At 48.9% G+C, this 19,513-nt stretch overlaps 1 protein-coding gene across 1 annotated transcript in view; it reads right to left on the bottom strand.

Moving 5' to 3' along the window:
* Positions 1 to 19,513, bottom strand: part of TBX4 (T-box 4) — a 67,727-nt gene that overhangs the window by 26,881 nt on the left and 21,333 nt on the right. The window contains exons 3-5 of the mRNA XM_011953769.1: positions 4,677 to 4,964; positions 3,954 to 4,304; positions 985 to 991 (exon numbers count right to left, since the gene is read on the bottom strand). Of these exons, the coding sequence (XP_011809159.1) occupies positions 985 to 991; positions 3,954 to 4,304; positions 4,677 to 4,964 (646 nt within the window). The remainder of the gene's footprint in view (positions 1 to 984; positions 992 to 3,953; positions 4,305 to 4,676; positions 4,965 to 19,513) is intronic.

Raw genomic sequence — 19,513 nt, 5'->3', positions numbered from 1 at the left:
CTCGGACAGGCCCTTATCCTGCAGCATCTCCTGCGGGCACAGCACACAACGAATCACTCGCCCAGGTCCACACTCGCCAGAGGCCCCGCGGCCCTCTCCAGCAGATCCCGGGACTTCGTGCGGGGCGCGGAGGCCGCCCTGGAGCACGTGGACCCCGCCCCCTCCTGAGCTGGAGGAGGGAGCCCGCAAGGAGGGCAGGTCCCTCGCCTCCTCCCTTCAGGCTGTGGACCTGGGAGGGTCTGCGGCAGTTCAATGTCTGCCTGCCCCTGGGTGTGGGGTTCTGTGATGAGTAGGTCTAGCGGAGGGACCGCCCTCTCGGCATTGCCACAGCTGCACCCCGAGTCCCTCCCTCCTACTGGGCTCCAGTGGAGCCTGAGGCCTGGGTCTTCTCGGTTGTTCCCCCAATAACTGGGGTCCAGGCCTCTCTGTGGGCCCAGGACAACCAGGACACTTCTTGGCCATGCGGGAAAGGAGAGCCAGGCTGGAGGGTAGGGCCCAGGCTCCTGCAGCTCCACACCTGTGTGCAGAGAGGGCCTCGGGCCCTCAGGCCCAGCTCACCCATCTGCCCTCACCCAACCCGTCAGACAGCACTGAGGTAGAGACTTCCTGAACCAAAGGCTTTCACTCCAACACAGTCCCCGTCCACACACATCCTCTTCCCATTCTGGCACAGACATGCTCACACCGAAACACAGCCCCTCACACAGCATCCCACCCGCCTAAGCAGCCACACTCTCCGGGTGACTGATCCAGGTTCTGCCCTCCGCCCAGGCCACCCCTGCCTGGCGCTCGGGTTCAAATTCACAGGCTCACTCAGGCACACTTTAGCGCCGCAGGGCTCTGCTTTGGGCCTAAAGACCCACAGTCTTCCCAGCGAAGGACCAGGCCAGTAGGCTGGGCCCATTCACAGGAACCTCTTAGCCCTGCCTGGCACAGCTACATTTCTTCGGGTGTCTTGGCTGATTCTCTCGCCTACGCAGATGCCTGCTCCCTGCCCGAAGCATCCCTTAGGGGTGTGCCCCGCTTGCTCCGCTTCGCCTTTCCACCTTCCTGCTCTTCCCCATCCTGCTGGACCTGGACGCTCCAGCGGGGCTTTCTGTAGGTCTGGCGGCCCCTCTTGAGGCGGAATGCTCCGCCTTTCTCTTCCTACCTTCTTCTCGTTCTCCCCGGGCCCTCCCGGAGCATCCCCGGGCTCAGGCCGCTCTCCCATCCTGTTCAGAGGCCTCCTCATCCCGGTCTCAGACTTCGACTCCCAGGGCCTCGCAAAGTAAACAAGCCAAGTGCAACCGAGGAGATAAAAAGGGGCCGGGGCCACTCCGGGTTGGGAAAAACCCATAAAGATAAGGCTGACAGGCGGGCCAGTCTTCGGCCACAACCCGCAGAGAGTGAGACTCGCTGGACATTGCCAGCGCCAGCACCCGCCTCGGACCACGTGCGAACGCGGGGCCGAGCCTCGGAAACCCAGGAGTCCCCACACAAGGGGCCGCTGCCCCAATAGGGTAGCTGCCCACTCTGGCCAGCGCGCTGGGTCCAACTATATCTAGGACCCCGGCGGGATTGGCGCCAGCGACCGAGCGATCGGCTGGTCCCAGACGTGGCGGCCTGCGGGGTCGCAAGGAGGGGCCGTCTCGCGCTTGGCCCGCATGGCCACGGGGTCCTCTGCTGGGCTCTCTCACACCCGGAGCCGTGCAGCGGAGCCCTGCGGCTCGTGCCCTGCGCTCTCAGTCCTACGCGCTCAGTCCTGCCGGGTGAGGGGCCGGTTCACAGCCCGCGTCCACTGACTCGGGCCCCGCAGCTCGGACTGGGGACGAGGCCTGAGCGGTGTTCTCCTTCCCAGGCTCAGGGTTTGCCTCTTCCTTTTCTCTCCGCCACGAAGCCACATCCCGACCTCGCGACAGCTTGCCCCCTTCCCACCAATTTCCTTTTTTCCCCCAACCGGCTGGCCCGGGGCGGCCGTCCCCGCGGTCCTCTCGGACCTCGAGCTTGGGCGCGCTCGGCCGCCCGCACCGCGGGGTCCCGCACTCAGCCCGGGATAGCGGTCCGCGCTGGTCTTTCACAGCCGCTCCTCAGCGCCGCAGCCTCCGCTCCCTTTGCGATGGGATCTGTTGCTTTCAGTCGCCTCGTTTTCCAAAGACGACAGCATTTTTCTTTTCACTTTTAGGTTACTGGGGATATGTTTCTTGCACTAGGGGAATTGTTAATATTTCGTACTGTTTTGTAATATTTTAATTGTCCTTATTATGAGAGTAGTATTTTGGTCAGTTCGGGAACTTTGAGACTATCCTATCGCGTGGATTATTACTCCTTTGTATCTTTAATACTGCGTGGTTAAAGCCCTGCGTGGTTTGATTCGTTAGCTTACTGTTACTAAATTTGTTGTTTTCCTGACACTGCTTCATCATTTCAGGGTCGCCTGGCACATTCATAATACTATTACCAATATCTAGTTGACATAGTGTACAATAGGTCACGTTAATCTATTTTTTAATTTTTGCTTTATATCCCTAATACATTTCCGTTGCTTGCTCTTCATTTTGTTTATACTTTGCCACGCTGTTTCAGTAACTTCTTGTTTACCATAACTTGTCATATAACTGTTCTGAAAATTCATGTTAATTTTCTTCACATCCTTATAATACTTCTTGTTATCTAACCACAATTTGTTTTGTTAGGCTTGCTCATAACACTCCAGGTATTATTCTTCAACACACCCTGACAGTATCTTGTTACTTTGTCATTATTTGTAATATTACAGATCTTAACTCGCTAGTTATTTTTCATCACATCATTACTTTTTGCTGTTTTGTCATACTTTGTAATATTGCTGTAGCTCTTAATACTCTGATTATTTTTCATCACATTGGTACAATACTTCTTATTACTCAACCATTATTTATAATGTTCTTGTGACTATTAATACATTGGTCATAAATTGTCATATTACTCCAGCAATTCTTGTTAATGTGTCTTTATTTACATTACTATTGCTCCTAAGATTTTAGTTAATATTTGTTTTAATAGTTCACTATAGTATCAATAATACATTATATTATTATATCACTACCACTAATAGTATTTCCCTTAATAGTATTTTCATTGTTCATCTTTCTCCTACAGTTTGTTTCCTAGTTTCCAACAGTTTGGTAATTTGTTACACTATTACTATATGTTATATTAGTGCAATTGGCTTTAATACAATAGTCCTTACATTGTTCCTCCATTTAGAATTACTTTGCTTTAATCTTTTTAAAAATCATGATTACTATTTTCACTTGATTCTGAAAGTTACTACGATTGTATTATTTGAAAGTTCACGTGTTATATCAGTTATGCCGATTAGCCCTTTCTTTGGTAATTGTTCACATTCTAATAATCTTTAATTATCGATCATTATTTATATATAATGTTCCTTGCTTTAATTTTGACTAGTCTTGCATCAAAGGCTCTGAGTCCAGTAGGTTCTGATCGCTCACATTTCTACATGGATTTTCGCTTCAGTACGGGGGCCCTCTTCCTTGGCCTTGCATATTCTGCAAACACCAATTTCCAGGCCACTGTTCCGCCTGTCACGGCCTTGTTCTTAGGGTGCTGGCGCTATCGATATTTCCATGCTCTTGGGTCCCTAGACCCAATTCGTCGCGTTACACACAGAGGAGGGCTCGTGCCCCAACTACTGGGTGTCTGGCCGAGGCGGCGGCCCGACCCAAGACACTTCGCGCCGCCTTCCTGCAACATTGACCGCCCCTGAAGTTCTTTCTCCGGGTCGCGAGACTCGCCCCTTTCCAGCTTCTCGTCCTGTCCGACCCCGCAGCCTAACCCTGAGCCCCTGTGGCCCCAGCCCCGCACGCCCAGCTGGTCCCCACTCGGCTGGAACCAACACTCACCCTAATTGCGGTGCCGCATGCGGAGGCGCCAGCGGCCCGAGGTCCCCTGCAGGTTCGGGTCCGAGGAGCGCGGGACGGCCGGGGCTCCGACTCCGCGCCGCTGGGTCAGGGTCCAGCTGTCCGCCGTGCCCTCGGGGCTGGACACATCCCGGCTCTGGAGCGGGCCCTTGATCTCCAAGGCTGCACTTTGGGGCCTCAGCTCCCTCCCCCTCCCTCCCTCCCTCTGGGGCCGCCCCCCCCTCCGCGCTGACGTCGCCGCTGTCAATCAGTTCGCGCCCGCTGTCCCCCAGGGAGGGGGGCTCCAGGGTTCCCCGGCGTCGCGGTCCCCAGGACCCCGAGCCCCACGCGAGCAGCCGGCTCCTCCACCGCGCGGCCCAGTGCCCTCCTCTTGGCCCTCGGGCCCCGCGAGCCGGGTAGGGGCTGGGAGCCCCGCATGGTTTAGATTAGAGAGGCGGGAAGCAAGGGCGAGCAGCCCGGCTCTCAGCCGAGGCTCGACAACCAGGAGGGCTCGCCCGGCCCCGCTGTGCCCGAAGACTAGGGAGCACCATGACCGGGCCTGGCCACCCCCTGCCGGCGCCTGCTTCCAGGCAGCGACAGCGATCTCCACGGACCCCCGTCTGCGGGCTCCCCGCCCGCAGAGTCCCGCTCTCAGCCGTGCGCGCCGTTCATTTGGGAGCCCCGGTCCGGAGGTCGCAGGCGCACAGGCGCCTCACAGGCCCACGCTGGGCTTCCCGACCATGGCCACTACGCGGCCTCGCACCTTCAGGCTCTGGGCACGGCCCCTCTGCTCACCCGCCCTCCTTGTCCTGGCCCAGGGGGCCGTGGGCGCTGGACCCGGCCTGGCGCGCCTCGAAGTCGGCCGCGGAGGTCAGGGGTGAGGACAGGGAGGAAGCCCGGTGGCCGGGTGCGGGGCGGCGGCGGCAGGGAAGTGCTGGGCCGGCCTCTGAGTCGGAGCTGAGTCTGGTTCGGGCCTTGACAGAGCCCAGGCCGGGCTGCAAGGTGCCAGGCTTGGCAGAGCCTCCTGGGGAAACTGCGGCCCAGGGCCAGGATTCCGCGGGAGCTCCTTGAGATCCTGGAGAGCTGAAGAGGAAGCCCAATGCCTGCCCTAGGCTAGGAAGTGGAGACTGGGGAGCGTCCTGCTCCGAGCCACCCAGTCCTTCCTGCCTCAGAAAGGGAGGCCTGCTCAGCGCCCTGTCTCCACTTACCTCTGTTTCTCTCTGTCTGTCTGTACCTCCTACAGGACCCAGGCTTTCCATGGGCAGACAGACCCATGTGGACCCCAGCCTGTGCCCCAGGCTCCCGGCCTGTCACATGCCCAGAATCCTGGGGCAGGAACAGGCCTGCCCACCCATCTGCAAAGGCTGCAGAAACCTCATCAATAAGGATCCCCAGAGTGGTCTCTTAGTGCTTAGCATGGGCTGCATCCCTCCCTCCACCTGTGTCCTCTCTGTCCCTTTCCAGATTCTGACCTCAAAAATCAGCTTGAAGGGAAGAGGACAGGGAAACGCTTTTCCTGGATGGGTCTGTCCCTGTTCTAATGCTAGGAAATGGAAAGCCAGCGTCAATGCCTCCTTTACCACCCTGCACTCAAAGGTGGAAGCAAAACACCAACTCAGAAAAGCCAGTCACTGCTGCTGTCAGGAGCCTGAAATCCAGCCCAACAGTGAGCCGCTGCTCAAGTCCCTGTCACCCTTGCAGTACCAGATTCCACTACCCCATCACCATTCCTCTCACGGAGTCTCAAACCAGGGAGGGGAAATAATATCTAAGAGGAGTGGAGAAGTGGAATCCTTCCCCAATCCTGTGGACTCCTGGAATGGAGAAAGGGAAGGCCCTGGCATTTCAGGAGATGCCTTGGGAGTCGTGTTTCCTGTGTTAGGGAGACCTGGATGACATGCTTCAGCTTCTGCTGGCAAGCCCCCTCCCATGACCCCTCCAACAGCCTGTAGGGAAATCCCTTGCAAATAAATAGTATACAGAATAAGCAACCAACTACTGTGCGGAATGGTGAACAGGGAGGGCAGTGAATCAGCAGGTACTATGGGAAGACTAGAGTTAGGCCAGACTCTGGAAAGAATTTGTTGACAGTCATTGGAGGAAGTTCATACTTAGAGCTTATAGTATAGTTCTTTAATTAAAACAAACAAAAAAAATCTTAGAATGGAACCTTCCTACAAGTGCAAGGCTTTCTGGAGATGCATGGCAGACAGTCTAAATTAATATCAACAGGTTCATGATGACGTGGAGAAATGAGATATGGAAGGGACAGGTAAGCTTTTGGCAGTGAAAAGAAAGGGGCAAACTAGCCAGCAAGTGAGTAAACGAGAGAGGTTCTGTACACACATTCCCCATTACTAGAATGGAATACCTCATTTAACTGACTCTAAGACACACATTTTTCACATTCTGATATCTCTGAAACTGAGATGCATCTGATAGTTAGTGGTGTGTCACAGCTTAATTAGCAGCGTTTTTTCTTCTTAGTTGTAAGTAAAGTAATAGAAAAGCTTATAATGGATGCTGCATAGTATTTGCTGAAAAAGAGCCTGTGTAGAAGAGGAAAAGACCAATTTTTTTTTTCTCCAAAACTACTTTGAGGAGTTCAAAGTATGAAAACCCTCCTCAACTAGCTAAACAAATAACTGACTGTACCACGCATCTGTCACACTGATTTGAGTTGGCTTGGGGGAAAGTGCTCAGGTTTGGTAACAGGCTCACCTTGGTTTTGAAACCTGGCTCTGATTCCTGGCTCACCATTTTGCAGCTATGTGACCTTGGGCAAGTCCCTTAATGCTGATATAAAATGGGGATAATTACATCAACCTACTACCTTATTGTGAGGATTGCCTATATTAATGCATGGTTGATAAAGGCTAGCTCCCAAGTATTTTAAAAATTTATTCTACTTTTCTCTTTTCCCCAAAAGGCTTGAGGTGGTTTATAACCAAAATTAGCTCATAAAAACACAAGTAGAAAAACACATTAGGATCAAGGAAAAAGGGGTAAGCATATATGCTATCACTAAGTGCTAACAAGGTTGCTATAATTGAGAATAAAATCTGGCTTATGAGCAGCAGAGCAACATGGTAGTTCTCTATATCAGAAATGTGGAAACAGTAACTCTTTGGTGAATGGTGAAGGAACAGACTTTGTCCTGGCCCTAAATTTTAAAAAGTAGTTTCTCGGCTGGGATTATAGGCACAGTGGCTCATGCCTATAATCCCAGGACTTTGGGAGGCCAAGGCAGGAGGATCACTTGAGGTCTGGAGTTTGAGACCAGCCTGGCCAACACGGTGAAACCCTGTCTCTACTAAAAATACAAAAATTAGCCAGACATGGTGGGGCATGCCTGTAGTCCCAGCTACTCGGGAGGCTGAGGCAGGGGAGTAGCTTGAACCTGGGAGGCAGAGGTTTCGGTGAGCCGAAATAGTGCCATTGCACTCCAACCTGGGTGACAGAGTGAGACTCTGTCTCAAAAATAATAATAAATAAAATTTTAAAAAAGTAGTTTCTCATATAAATGTTTATTGCTCTGTCTGTACAGTGTTTTACCATTTGCAAAGTGGTTTCACAGCTGCCATATCATTTGATACTGTATTAACTCCATTTTTTTCTCTATTTTATGGATTCATTCATCCAAAGAAATATTAAATGCTTACTATGTGTTAGACACACAAACAGGAGGAAAGGCCAACTGACCATTCTGTTAGTTACCCAACCGCTTGACAACCCCGTCATTAACTGCAAATTCATTAATGAATGACCCGCGAACGGATTAATTAATCACCTAATCAGTCTCAGAGATAGCAAGGGCTACAGGATAAGTGGGGGATGCCGGTCAGCACAGTAGGGTGGCTCCCTAGAGCCTGGGCTGGCTTTGGTTGAGGATGACCTTTTGGTGGAGGATGAGCTGGCACCATAATGTAGTGAAAAGCAATTACAATTTAAAAAAAAAAAACAGGTTTTTGGAGCACTTAATAAATGCTAATGCCAGGCTCCAACCCAGACCAACTGAGTCAGAATCTCTGCTAGTAGAGCCAAAGCTGGACGTGGTGGTGCCGCTTGTAGTCCTAGCTACTCAGGGAACCAAGCTGGGAGGATAGCTTGAGCCCAGGAGTTCCAGGCAAGGCTGAGAACCACTGGTCTATGAAAATCTTGTTCTCTGCTTTCCTAGTCTCTCTTGTAGCTAGAGTTGTCCACGTAATCCAGTGTTGGCCAATGAGACCTAAACGGAAGACTGGCGGGGAGAAAGGTTGTGGGAAATATTTTGCTTTCTTGATAAAGGGGAAGATGTGGTCTTCCTTTCCCCCGCAGATGAGATCCTTGAAGTTCTTACCCCCTAGAGACCTTAAGGCAGGACGGATGAAAGTCAATGTGTTAAGAATATCTGAGGAAAAAAAGAAAGGGCCTGAGTTCCTTATGGCATCATTGAGCAGGTAAATCAGTGCCAGCCTGCTTCTTATAAATAAGAAAAATAAACCTTATTTCTTTTCATCACTGTTAGTCTGGATGGATCTCTGTTACTTATAGGCAAATACACTCCTGAAGTATATGTAAAAGTTCCCAACTCAGTGTTTTTTTGTTTTTTTTTTTTTAAGAAACAGCATCTCACTCTGTTGCCCAGGCTGGCATGCAATCATAGCTCACTGCAGCCTCAAAGACTCCTGGGCTCAAGGCCATCCTCTTGCTTCACCAGTTCAGTGCTGAGTGCCTTCCTCCCTAATGAAAGATACTTACCTGAGAGTGCATGTGCTTGTGCTTTCCCATTCAAAACCAGGAAACAAAATCCCCCCTCAATTCTTTCCCAGCTATGCTTTTCTGTGTATGCTGTGGTCTAAGGCCTGGGACCCTTATTAAGTTCCAAAAGGGAAAGGATGGATGAGGCAGCAGGGAATTGATCTGTCCCTTGTAGCTTTATTGTCACCCAGTAGCCCCAAGTCTTGGTTCCAGATTCCTCAGCCCACATCCCATTCAGATTAGCAAGCTCAGGAAAGCTGTGGGGCAGGAGCTTGAGCTACCTCTGGGAGGTTGGAGAAGGACGGGGCAGGGGATGGGTAGAGGCGGCAACTGCTGCTGCTGCAGGTGCTTCCCCTCCCACCACAGATGCAGGTCTGCTTACCTGACCTCTCACCCTGCTCTCCCAGGCCTTCTCCTATCAGGGAGAACCAGAAACTTCCAGGTAGAAGGAACTGAGGACTGGGCTGCCTTGATCTGTGAGCTGGGTAAGGCAGACTGGTCTGAGCCCCTTTGGGACTGAGGACAGAGACAGTGATTCACCAACAGCACGCAGGTGGATCCCTCCTTTAACTCTCATTTGAGACACTACAGAGGTAAGGAATGAATGATCAAGTCTGGGTTTTGCATAGCCTGAGCAATCTAGACCTCCTGATTCAGAGACCTTTTTCTTCAGTGGATTTTCTGGAGGTCAGCTTTCCCCTCCCCCGTCCATACACTACATGCTCCTGAAGCCTCACTTCCTTCTATTTCCTCCAGTAAGACTTCTCTGAAATATATGCTTATTTTACTACCAGAGGAAGGTATATCTGCTAGCGTTGTGCTAGGTGAAAAAAATTCCTAAATCAGAGATATTATTTAATTGTTCAACACCTCCCTTTTTTTCCTTTCTCCTTTGTATTCTTCCTAAGCATATATAATCCAAACTTGGCTTTAAATTCGGCTTCTTGGGGATATTTCTGAATGAGGGGCTAAAAGAAATCAGAATTCAAGAATGGGAGAGTATCAGAAAACGCTTGGAATTTGAAGTGTAAAGGCCTGAACTCAGGTCTGTTTACAGAGGGACCTACAGCATGTTCTAGGTCAGAGTTTTAAGGCTCTGCTTCCTCATCTATAAATGAATTTAATAATAACAGCCACCTCATAGGGTAGTAGAAAGGATGAAGTGACAGCACACAGATAAAAGTGCTTTGAGGGCTCACAATTATAGCTAACATTTATCAAACACCTGCAAAGTTCCTGGCAGAATTCTAAGAACTTTATGCACGTTATCTCATTTCAGCCTCACTACCTTATCAGGTGGTTACTATCATAAACCCAATTTTACAGATGAAAAAATTGAGGTCACATAATTTGCCCAACGTCACACAACCAGGAAATGAAGACAAGATTTAAAGCCAAACTAGTTCAAATTTTCAGTGCCTATATCTTTAAGTAAACTGCTCTCCAGTCTCTTAACTTAAGCAGGTTTTATTTGTTAAACAGGGATAACACAACCTCCTTCACGTTGTTGTTGTAAGAGTGACATGTCTAGTGCCTGGCACATGGTAACATTCAAATACAAATATCATTATAAATAGGACTTGACCAAGGTCTCACAGTAAGTAAAGAGGTCATTGGACCTATAGGCCTCGAGAACCCAAGATCATAACCTATTCGTTACGATTATTGTTCATTTGCTAAAAAATAAAATACTCACCAAGGGACCAAAAACTTAATCATCTCTCTCTTCAGATTTCCAAGAGAGGGCACTTCCGGTAACCTTGATGTTCCTAAGAACATCATTCTCTGTCTCCTGCAGACTCCTACCACGTTAGCTACTGGAAGAAAGCCAGCAGGACCCCAGGAGTGGGCTGCTCATTCACCAGGACACATTGCTAATGGAATGAAGAGCGCTGTACACACAGACTCTGCTGCAAGCTTTTCATGTGCAAAGATGGTGTTGATGGCCCCTTCTAGCTGAGAACACAGCCTTGGCCAAGAAAGGCAAATTAGGCCAGGACAATGGCTCAGGCCTGTAATCCCAGCACTTTGGGAGGCCAAGGTGGGAGAATTGCTTGAGCCCAGGAGTTCAAGACCAGCCTGAGTAATATATTTAATAGCAAGACCCTATCTCCACTGGGTGCGGTGGCTAACACCTGTAATACCAACACTTTGGGAGGCTGAGGCAGGTGGATCACTTGAGGTCAGGAATTGGAGACCAGCCTCGCTAACATGGTGAAACCCTGTGTCTACTGAAAATATAAAAATTAGCCGGGTGTGGTGGTGCACGTCTGTAATCCCAGCTACTTGGGAGCTGAGGCAGGAGAATTGCTTAAACCGAGGAGGCAGAGGTTGCAGTGAGCCGATATTGCACCACCTTACTCCAGCCTCGGTGACAGAGTGAGACTCTGTCTCAAAAACCAAATGAACAAATAACAAACAACAACAACAAAAAGATCCTATCTCTACAAAATACAAATTTTTAAAAAAGGAAATTTTTGACTACATCAGAAACAAGTGACAATAAGGAAAATTGTGCTTTCATCTGGAATAAAATCCTTTATAACAGGCCACCGGGCAAAGAACCCTCTGCTCCTACCCCACACCCCACCTACTTGACCACAGACCTACTGCCCCAGAGGCAATTCAGCCCTGGGTATGGAGGGACACACCACAGGGTTGCACGGGGGGCTCAGAACACCATTCTCTCTCCTTCCTTGAGTCTGATTTATTACTATGAAGGCACTATATAAACACAAAGCCAAATGACTCATGGCAACAAAGCTGAATGAAACTCCAACAAAAGGCATGTCCTTGGTGCCTTCCGCTCCTTCCCCACATCACAGGGCCCTTCTATCAGTCTGTACCAAGCTCAAGTCTCTTTTCCAATCACCGTCCCAAGAAGCGTGTTCTGGAGCTTCCTGAGTGCCCCTAACCCATGTCACCAAGGTCCTTTTCCCCCTGCTGCCCTCTTCCTCAAACGTCCCCCATCTGCCTCCGGCCCCACTCACCCAGGGTTGCTCTCTGTGCTTGGGTTTTTCAACCCCCAATTCTAAAGAGACAGGCACAGTAGAAAGGGAATGGAAGGAGGCTTGATATGGGCATCAGTGGGAAGATTTGGAAGAAATTGGAGAACGGACTTTGCTCACTGCTCAGTCGCTAAAACTGTTCTCTAGCAGATTTCATGAGAAAAGACACTCAGCTGAAGGCCTACGGGAAATGTCCTTGCCTCCAAGGCCCAAAAGCTCTGTCCGTCGATCTATTTGGGAAGTGCCTCCTCACATCTAGCTTCAACCCTTCTTGCTGCAGTTGGTCCTTTCTCTAAGGAGTCAGAGGCACGCTGGGGCTCAGTTAACTGGTCAGGCCTCCACAGTAAGACTTTCCATTCCCTCATTCAGTCTCCAAAGCCGGGGGTATGCAGCTGTCCAAGGAGTGCTGTGCCCTGGAGCTACGCCAACACTGGCACGGAACAGGGTGCAGATCCGAGCCTGCAGGTTCGCGAGAGGCAGGCCCGGGGCTGTGGCTCCTCTGGGAGATTCAACAGGCCCCCGACGGGAGGACAGGAAGGAGTCCCTAGGCCAGACCACCACACCCCCGCCTCCTGTGTCCTTGGGTTTTCTGAAGTTTCTCCTTTGAACATGTTCCTTTATTTATTGGGCCTTGTTTAACCTCAGCCATGTCCTCCCAAGATCATTTATTTGGTAACTGTCACTCAGCCTGCTCTGGCATTAACCTTGTAATCCTATTGATTTCCTCCAAGGTAGTTGGAGGTTTTCCCGTCTTCTTGCTGGACAGGTAGGGACTGATTCTCAGTTCTATTATCGAGGAAGACGTCCCAGGCTGGTAAGGGGCCTGCCCAGAGGCCGTCTGGAGTTGCATCTTTCTCACTGTGGCTCTCGCCAGCCTGCGGGAGACCGATTCCTGAAGTCACCTCGGTTGCTTAAGTGTGAGGTAAGGTGACTGAGTACACAACACCATCACCAGCAGGAGCTCCCTGAGTGGCTACTGAGGCTGTCCTTCAGCTCAAAGATACTGCATTCCACCAATTGAAGTTCCGATCGCCCTGGAAACCCGCCCCCCTCCACCATCTTGGATGCCGGAGGGGGAAGGGGCCCAATCAACGAGGGGGAAGCGGGTGAGGGTGGGGCCGAGGCCCAAGCTCGCGCCCACGTGGCCACCAGGCCTGCGCCTTCCCGCCACCTGTGGCTGGCAGCCTGGCCCCTGTTGAGCTGCAGCTGCAGCTCCCAGACACTAGCCCAGTCCGTCGCCAGGGGATTAGTGTCTGTCTGTCGGTTGGGACAGCCTCAGTGGGGGTTGTCCCGGCCCAGACAAGGGCCTCCACCTCGCCTTTATCCAGGACCACCCCCCCGAGTCCAGCATGGGCAGAAGGGATTGTTTTGGGGGGTCTGACTGCCTGGAGTGCTGATCTCTCCCAGAGCTGAGGTGTGGGGTGACCAGAGTCCCCCTCCCTGCCAAGGCTGAGCCACATGTGCTGGGAAGTTCATTTCCCCTTGTTTTCCAGAACGGGCTCCGGGATTGACCCCGGGAGTGACCCCAGTGTCAGGAGGCATTAATGATCTCCATACGGGCAATAAACAGGCAGACCGGCTGGCTGGGTGTGGAGGTGCCCTGGAATGGGGCCGCCTTATTAACTTCACATTCACTCGTGGGTAGAGGCTTAATTAGGAAGGGCTCCCTCCTCTGTCTCCCCCTCCCCCAAGCATCCCTGACCTCCCTGGGAACTGAAGTCTTCTCACTGGTTCCTCTGCTCCTCAAGGGCTTCCTCAAGAGGCAGCTTCTTCAGATGTCAGCTCAGTCATGTGTCCGCCTCTAACAGGACTTTCGACTCAGCCCTGATAATAAGGTCTATCTTGTTTGTTAAAGCCTCCAGAGGCAAAAAGTGCACAAACGTTCTGAGTCAGCTCACTTTTTTGTCTACCAGACCCAGGAACAAGAAGGTCTTTCTCTTCTTTAACTTAAATTCCTCTTGACCATTTAAGTTTGAGCCTGTTGAGCCTTATTTTCTCAAAGTGCAAAGGGAGATAGCTGGTGACCACTCATTTTCCAGTCTTTAGCAACTGCCTAGATGATTACAAAGCCCAATCTGATCACAACTATCTCTCCAACTTTATTGCCATTAGGGAGGTTGCTCATTCTAAGCGTGCAACTTGCTTTCTTTGGGCTTCAGTTTCCTCATCTGTACAACTCACTTAAAATTCATCAAGCACCACATGCTAGGCACAGTGGTAAGCCGTAGGGCAATAAAGCCAAGGAAAACTCAGGGCCTACTTTAGGGGAGCTCCCAGTCCAGTGAAGGAGACAGACTTGTAAACAAATGCCAAAATAAAATGTGCTCAGGGCTATAATCTTAAGTCCTTACTGAGTGTGAAGAGAATACAAAAGAGGAATTAACTAACTCATCCTGGCTTGTTTGAGGAAGTCTCCATGAGAGGTGAGATCTGATGCTATCTATGAAAGACGAATATGAATGGGATCCTTTGAGACAGAGAATGTGGGAAAGGCATCCAGGAGAAAGGAAGAATACAGACATATGCATAGAGGCCTGTTTGAGGAGTAGTGGGGCTGGAGTGGTAAATGAAGCTTGTGGAAAGATAAGGCTTGGGAAGGACCTTGTAAACCCTATTAAGAACTTTAGTTAATGGCTATGGGGAACCATAAAGGGTTCTTTTTGCGGGAGGGGGAAGGGAAGGAGAAGCTTGGACTGATCAGATTTTATTTTATTTTATTTTATTTTATCTTTTTGAGATGCAGTCTCCCTCTGTTGCCCAGGCTGGAGTGCAGTGGCGCGATCTCTGCTCACTGCAACCTCCGCCTCTGAGGTTCAAGTGATTCTCCTGCCTCAGCCTCCCGAGTAGCTGGGATTACAGGCGTCCACCACTATATCCAGCTAATTTTTGTATTTTTAGTAGAGACAGCGTTTTATCATGTTGGCCAGGCTGGTCTCAAACTCCTGACCTCAATGATCTGCCTACCTTGGCCTCCCAAAGTGCTGGGATTATAGGCGTGAGCCACTGCGCCCAGCCCAGTTTGTATTGTAGAAGATGACTGGTAGTGGGGCAGATAGATTTGCAGGTAGAGACTGGCAGCAAGGAGTTATGAAGGCAGGGAAGTTATTAGAAAGATATTTAGGAGAAGTGGAGTATGGAAGAGGCAGGAGTTAAAGATGTTTCTGGGCCAGAGTATGATGGACAGTTGTGATTTTTTTACACACAGACTTCATACCCCCCTTTTCAGGTTCAGAATTTTGGTTGAATTTTAGGAGAAAGAATCATTCTCTAGAGGCTTTTAAAAACAAGATTGGCAATATCAGGATTGAGTACAGTTTGGTAGGACCATCACTGAAGGGGTTGTGCTTGCCCCCAGCTAAGACTATGTGACCCTCGTTAGCGCATTCAGATGCTTTCTTCCTGTAATTCTAATCTCGAGCCTAATGGCAGAAAGAATGAAGGGATAGAAGTTGAATCATCCTCTTTGGGCCTCGGCTTCCTTAACTGTACAGTTCATTTTAGATTCAACAAACACTACATGGTAGGTAATGTTCTTCTACTATATTCTTCAGTCTTCATTCCCTAGGGAAGCCATTTACTTGTATCCACTGTTCAGCTTCCCAGAGATGCTCTGGCCTTCATTATTTTTGAGGCTTGACCTTCAAGACTTTTCTTCATGTCAGTGAATTGCCCCATGCTTCCAAAAAATTCCCTTTCTGCTAAAGCCAACCAGGTACATTGTCACAGCTTTGACACAGAACCTTTTGTGGTTGTGATGACATTAAGTGAGAAAAGAGGCAGTGGGTATGGGCAGAGATAAGTTTCATTTTAGTCATGATAAGAAATACAGGGTCTGGAGATCATGATTTGAGACACATGAGTACACAGTGGGCATTCATACTGGTAGTTGATGAGGCCACAGAGGGAGAATTCATTGAAAAAGAAAAGGAGACCAAGAATGGAACCTTGGAGGGTGTGGAAAAGAAAGGAAATCAGCAAAGGGGCCTGAGAAGAATCAGTTAAAAAATTGGCTGAGAGAGTGCAATCCTGGCAGCAAAAGAACTTTTTCGGAGCAAGGGAGAGGTCAGCAATGTAAAGTACTGGCAACCATATTAAGGAGGATTCAAGGAGGAGGAAGTTAGAGTCACTGGGGACATTAGGAAGAGCAGATTAGTGGAGGGAAGATAAGAGTTCATCTCCATTTCAAGCTGTTGGAGGTTCAAATGAGCTGGCTACCATAAATTGGAAGAAGCCACCAAATGGGAGAGGCTCACACTCTGGTTTTCCTGGGCTTCTGGAAAGAACCATAATGCTGGCCTCCTGTGCCAGCTTCCCTCTGATGGGCATTGACTAAAACTTGCCAGCAAGTCACTATACACCACTGGAGTCCTCACCTGCCCAGAGGGCCTGTCTTGGGGAGCTCCCTCTCTCAAACTCACTCAGGAGTCAGGCCTAGTGACCCAGCAGAGTGGCTGAAGACAATCCTGCAATCTTGCTGTATTTTTGCAGTGGATGACCCTTCATAGCCCACCCTCCTTATTTCACTGTCAGTAACATCCCAGTGCATCACCTGACATTAAAGGCCTCCAAGATTTAACACCAAACCTGTTTCTACCCCAGTCCCACTACCCCTCCTCAGGAACCAAATTCCCTTTCACACAGCTCCCTCACAATGGCCTTCACAGTCCTTTTAATGCACCTTTGTTCACACAGCATCCCTTTGATATCTCTCCCTTGATTTCCTGCCTACCTGCATCCTTCACAGTTTATGTAACACTTTCACATATACCTGAGCTCATAACAAGCCTGAGGAGTAGGAAAGAATACAGATGGTATCACACACATTTTACAAATAAGGAAACCAAGGCGTAGGGGAAGTAAGGGACTTTCCCGAAGTCACACAACTAAGAGGTGGCCTCTTCAGACTTTTGGAGTTTCATGGTTTCCAGATTCCATGAATTTCCAGATTCCAATTTGGCCCAGAGGGTTTGGGGACAGCATGACATGGTGGTTGAGATTGGCCGCTGGGTCCATACATCTCAGGTATTATCTTGGGTGATCTACTTAGCTTCTCTGATCCTCAGTTTCCTCATCTGTAAAATGAGCAAAATAATACTCATTTACTTCATCAAGTTATTAAATATTTGGGAAGCATTTACAACACTACAGAGTAAATAGATTTACTTGAAAGTGAAATGAACTTGGTTGAAAATGATTAGACTTATTCATTGTCCATGCTATTACTACTGTTTTAGGGTAAAAATTCCTCATTGGAGAGAATCTGGTAATTATGGCAGAGTGCAAAGAAAACAAAAGAGATAACTACTTAACATTTTTACCAGAGTGATGACAGTAAGATGGTGGAATAGGAGATTCCAATCCTCATACTTCCATAGAAACATCAATTTTGACAACTATCCATGGACAGGAAGAATACCTCAAGTAGGAAACCAGGAGTCCAGTGAAGCAATTATAAAACTCTGTTTAAGCCAAAAAAAAAAAGAAAAGAAAAGAAAGAGAAGAAAAAACAATTAAGACGATGCATTGATGAATGTAAGAACGTGGTGGCTCATGCCTGTAATCCCAGCACTTTAGGAGGCCGAGGCAGGCAGATCACCTGAGGTCAGGAGTTTCAGACCAGCCTTGCCAACATGGTGAAACCCCATCTCTACTAAGAAGACAAAAATTAGCCAGGTGTGGTGATGCGTGCCTGTAATCCCAGCTACTCAGGAGGCTGAGGCAGGAGAATTGCTTAAACCCAGGAGGCGGATGTTGCAGTGAGCCGAGATCATGCCACTGCACTCCAGCCTGGGTGACAGAATGAGACTCTACCTAAAAAAAAAAAAAAAAAAAAATTAGCCTGTCACGGTGGCAGGCGCCTGTAGTCCCAGCTACTTGGGAGGCTGAGGCAGGAGAATCATTTGAACCTAGGAGGTGGAGGTTGCAGTGAGCTGAGATTGCACCACTGCACTCCAGCCCAGGCAACAAGAGCGAGACTCCATCTAAAAAAGAAAAGAAGAAGAAGAAGAACAGTTTCACTTAAGCCACATAACCCCACTCTCAGGCCTCATGGCTCAGTGCCCAAGTCCACAGTTTCTTCTATGGGAGACAGTGAGAGTGAAGTGAGTGTCCAGCTTCCCCAACCTCACAGGTTGTTACCCAAGAAGCTCACTTCTGCCTCACCCCACCCACATCACTGAGGAGATCACACAGCTAACAGTCTTGGGGGAGCTAGGAGCAACCACAAAGTCTCAAAAACCAGCTGTAGACCCTATTAATTGGCCTGAGACTCCACCAGGAGTCTGAAAACCTTGAGAACCCTGTGGGATACCTCATCTCCAGCACCTTCAATTGGATGACTCACACCCTCAGCACTCTGCATGTGCCCCTGAAATGGCACATGCAAAAGTCTTCAGATGGCATTTGTGCACTCCTGAGACAGACCACCTGAGCCTCCACAGATAGCAAGCCACCACAGAGGACACATGCAAATCCCCATAGACAGCATGTAGATATTAGCGGCTATCTCAGCTTTGCAGTGTTGAGAGAAGGTGCACAACCTTGAACACTTCAAGGCACTACCCTGGAGAAAATTAAGAGGAGGCCCTCAACACCTGTCCTGACTTTACGGGATTGAGAGTAGGCATACAGTCCTAAGACTTACCCCCACAAGGGGGAATAAGAGAGTGGGGCAGGTGAATCCATAGAAAAGGCCTGAAAGACCTCAAACTCTTGATTGTCTGGTGAATGTCTTTCTCTTCCAAAGACAGTTAGTAGAGACTGGAAGAGGAGACTGCTTTTTCAAAGACAGAAATGCAACAGTTCAAGGAACATGAAGAATTAAGAAAACATGACACCAACAAAGGAACAAAATAAAGCTCCTGTGGCTGATCCCAAAGAAAAGAAATTGAGACCTATGAATTGCTGGATAAGTAATTCAAAATAAGTGACTTAAAGAAGCTCACTGAGGTACAGGAGAACACAGACAACTAAACAAAATCAGGAGAACAATACAAGAACAAAATGAGAAATTCAACCAAAAGATAGAAATCATTAAAAGGAACTAAACAGAAATTCTGGAGCTGTAGAATATGATGAATCAACTGAAAAATTCAGTAGAGAGCTTCGATAGGAGACTCCAGCAGAAGAAAGAAGCAGTGGACTCAAAGACAGATCATTTGAAATTATCCAATCAGAGCAACAAGAAGAAGAAGGGATGAAAAAGTCCTGTGTGACTTATGGGACAACAAGAAACAAAACAACATTTGCATTGTGAGTTGATGTTCTAGCATATTCAAAGTGCTGAAACAACAAAAACAACTGCTAACCAAGAATACTCTACCCAGCAAATCTATTCTTAAAAAATGAAGGAGAGATAGAGACTTTTCCAGCTGAGGGAGTTCATTACTACTTACAAGAAATGCTAAAGAAAGTTCTTCAGGTTGAAATGAAAGGACATCAGCCAGCACTGGAAAGAAGAAGAAGGGAGAAGGAAGAAGGAGAGGGAGAGGGAGAAAAGAAGAAGGAGACGAAGAAGGAGGAGGAGGAATGAAAGGACAGTAAATATAAGAAACATGTGAAAGTATAAAACTTGCTAGCAAAGGTAAATGTATAGTCAGATTCAGAATAGTCTAATTCTGTAACTAGGTAGTATGTAAATTACTTTTACCACCAGTGTAAAAGTTAAAAGACAAAAGTATTAAAAATGACTATAGGGCTGGGCGCAGTGCCTAACACCTGTAATCCCAGGACTTGGGGAGGCTTAGGCAGGCAGATCATGAGGTCAGGAGATCGAGACCATCCTGGCTAACACAATGAAACCCCGTCTCTACTAAAAATACAAAAAATTAGCCAGGTGTGGTGGCTGGCACCTGTAGTCCCTGCTACATGGGAGGCTGAGGCAGG

The sequence above is a fragment of the Colobus angolensis genome, unplaced genomic scaffold (assembly GCF_000951035.1).
Source record: "Colobus angolensis palliatus isolate OR3802 unplaced genomic scaffold, Cang.pa_1.0 Scaffold37, whole genome shotgun sequence".
Classification (NCBI taxonomy): Eukaryota; Metazoa; Chordata; class Mammalia; order Primates; family Cercopithecidae; genus Colobus; species Colobus angolensis.
This window is presented reverse-complemented; position numbering and strand designations above follow the sequence as displayed.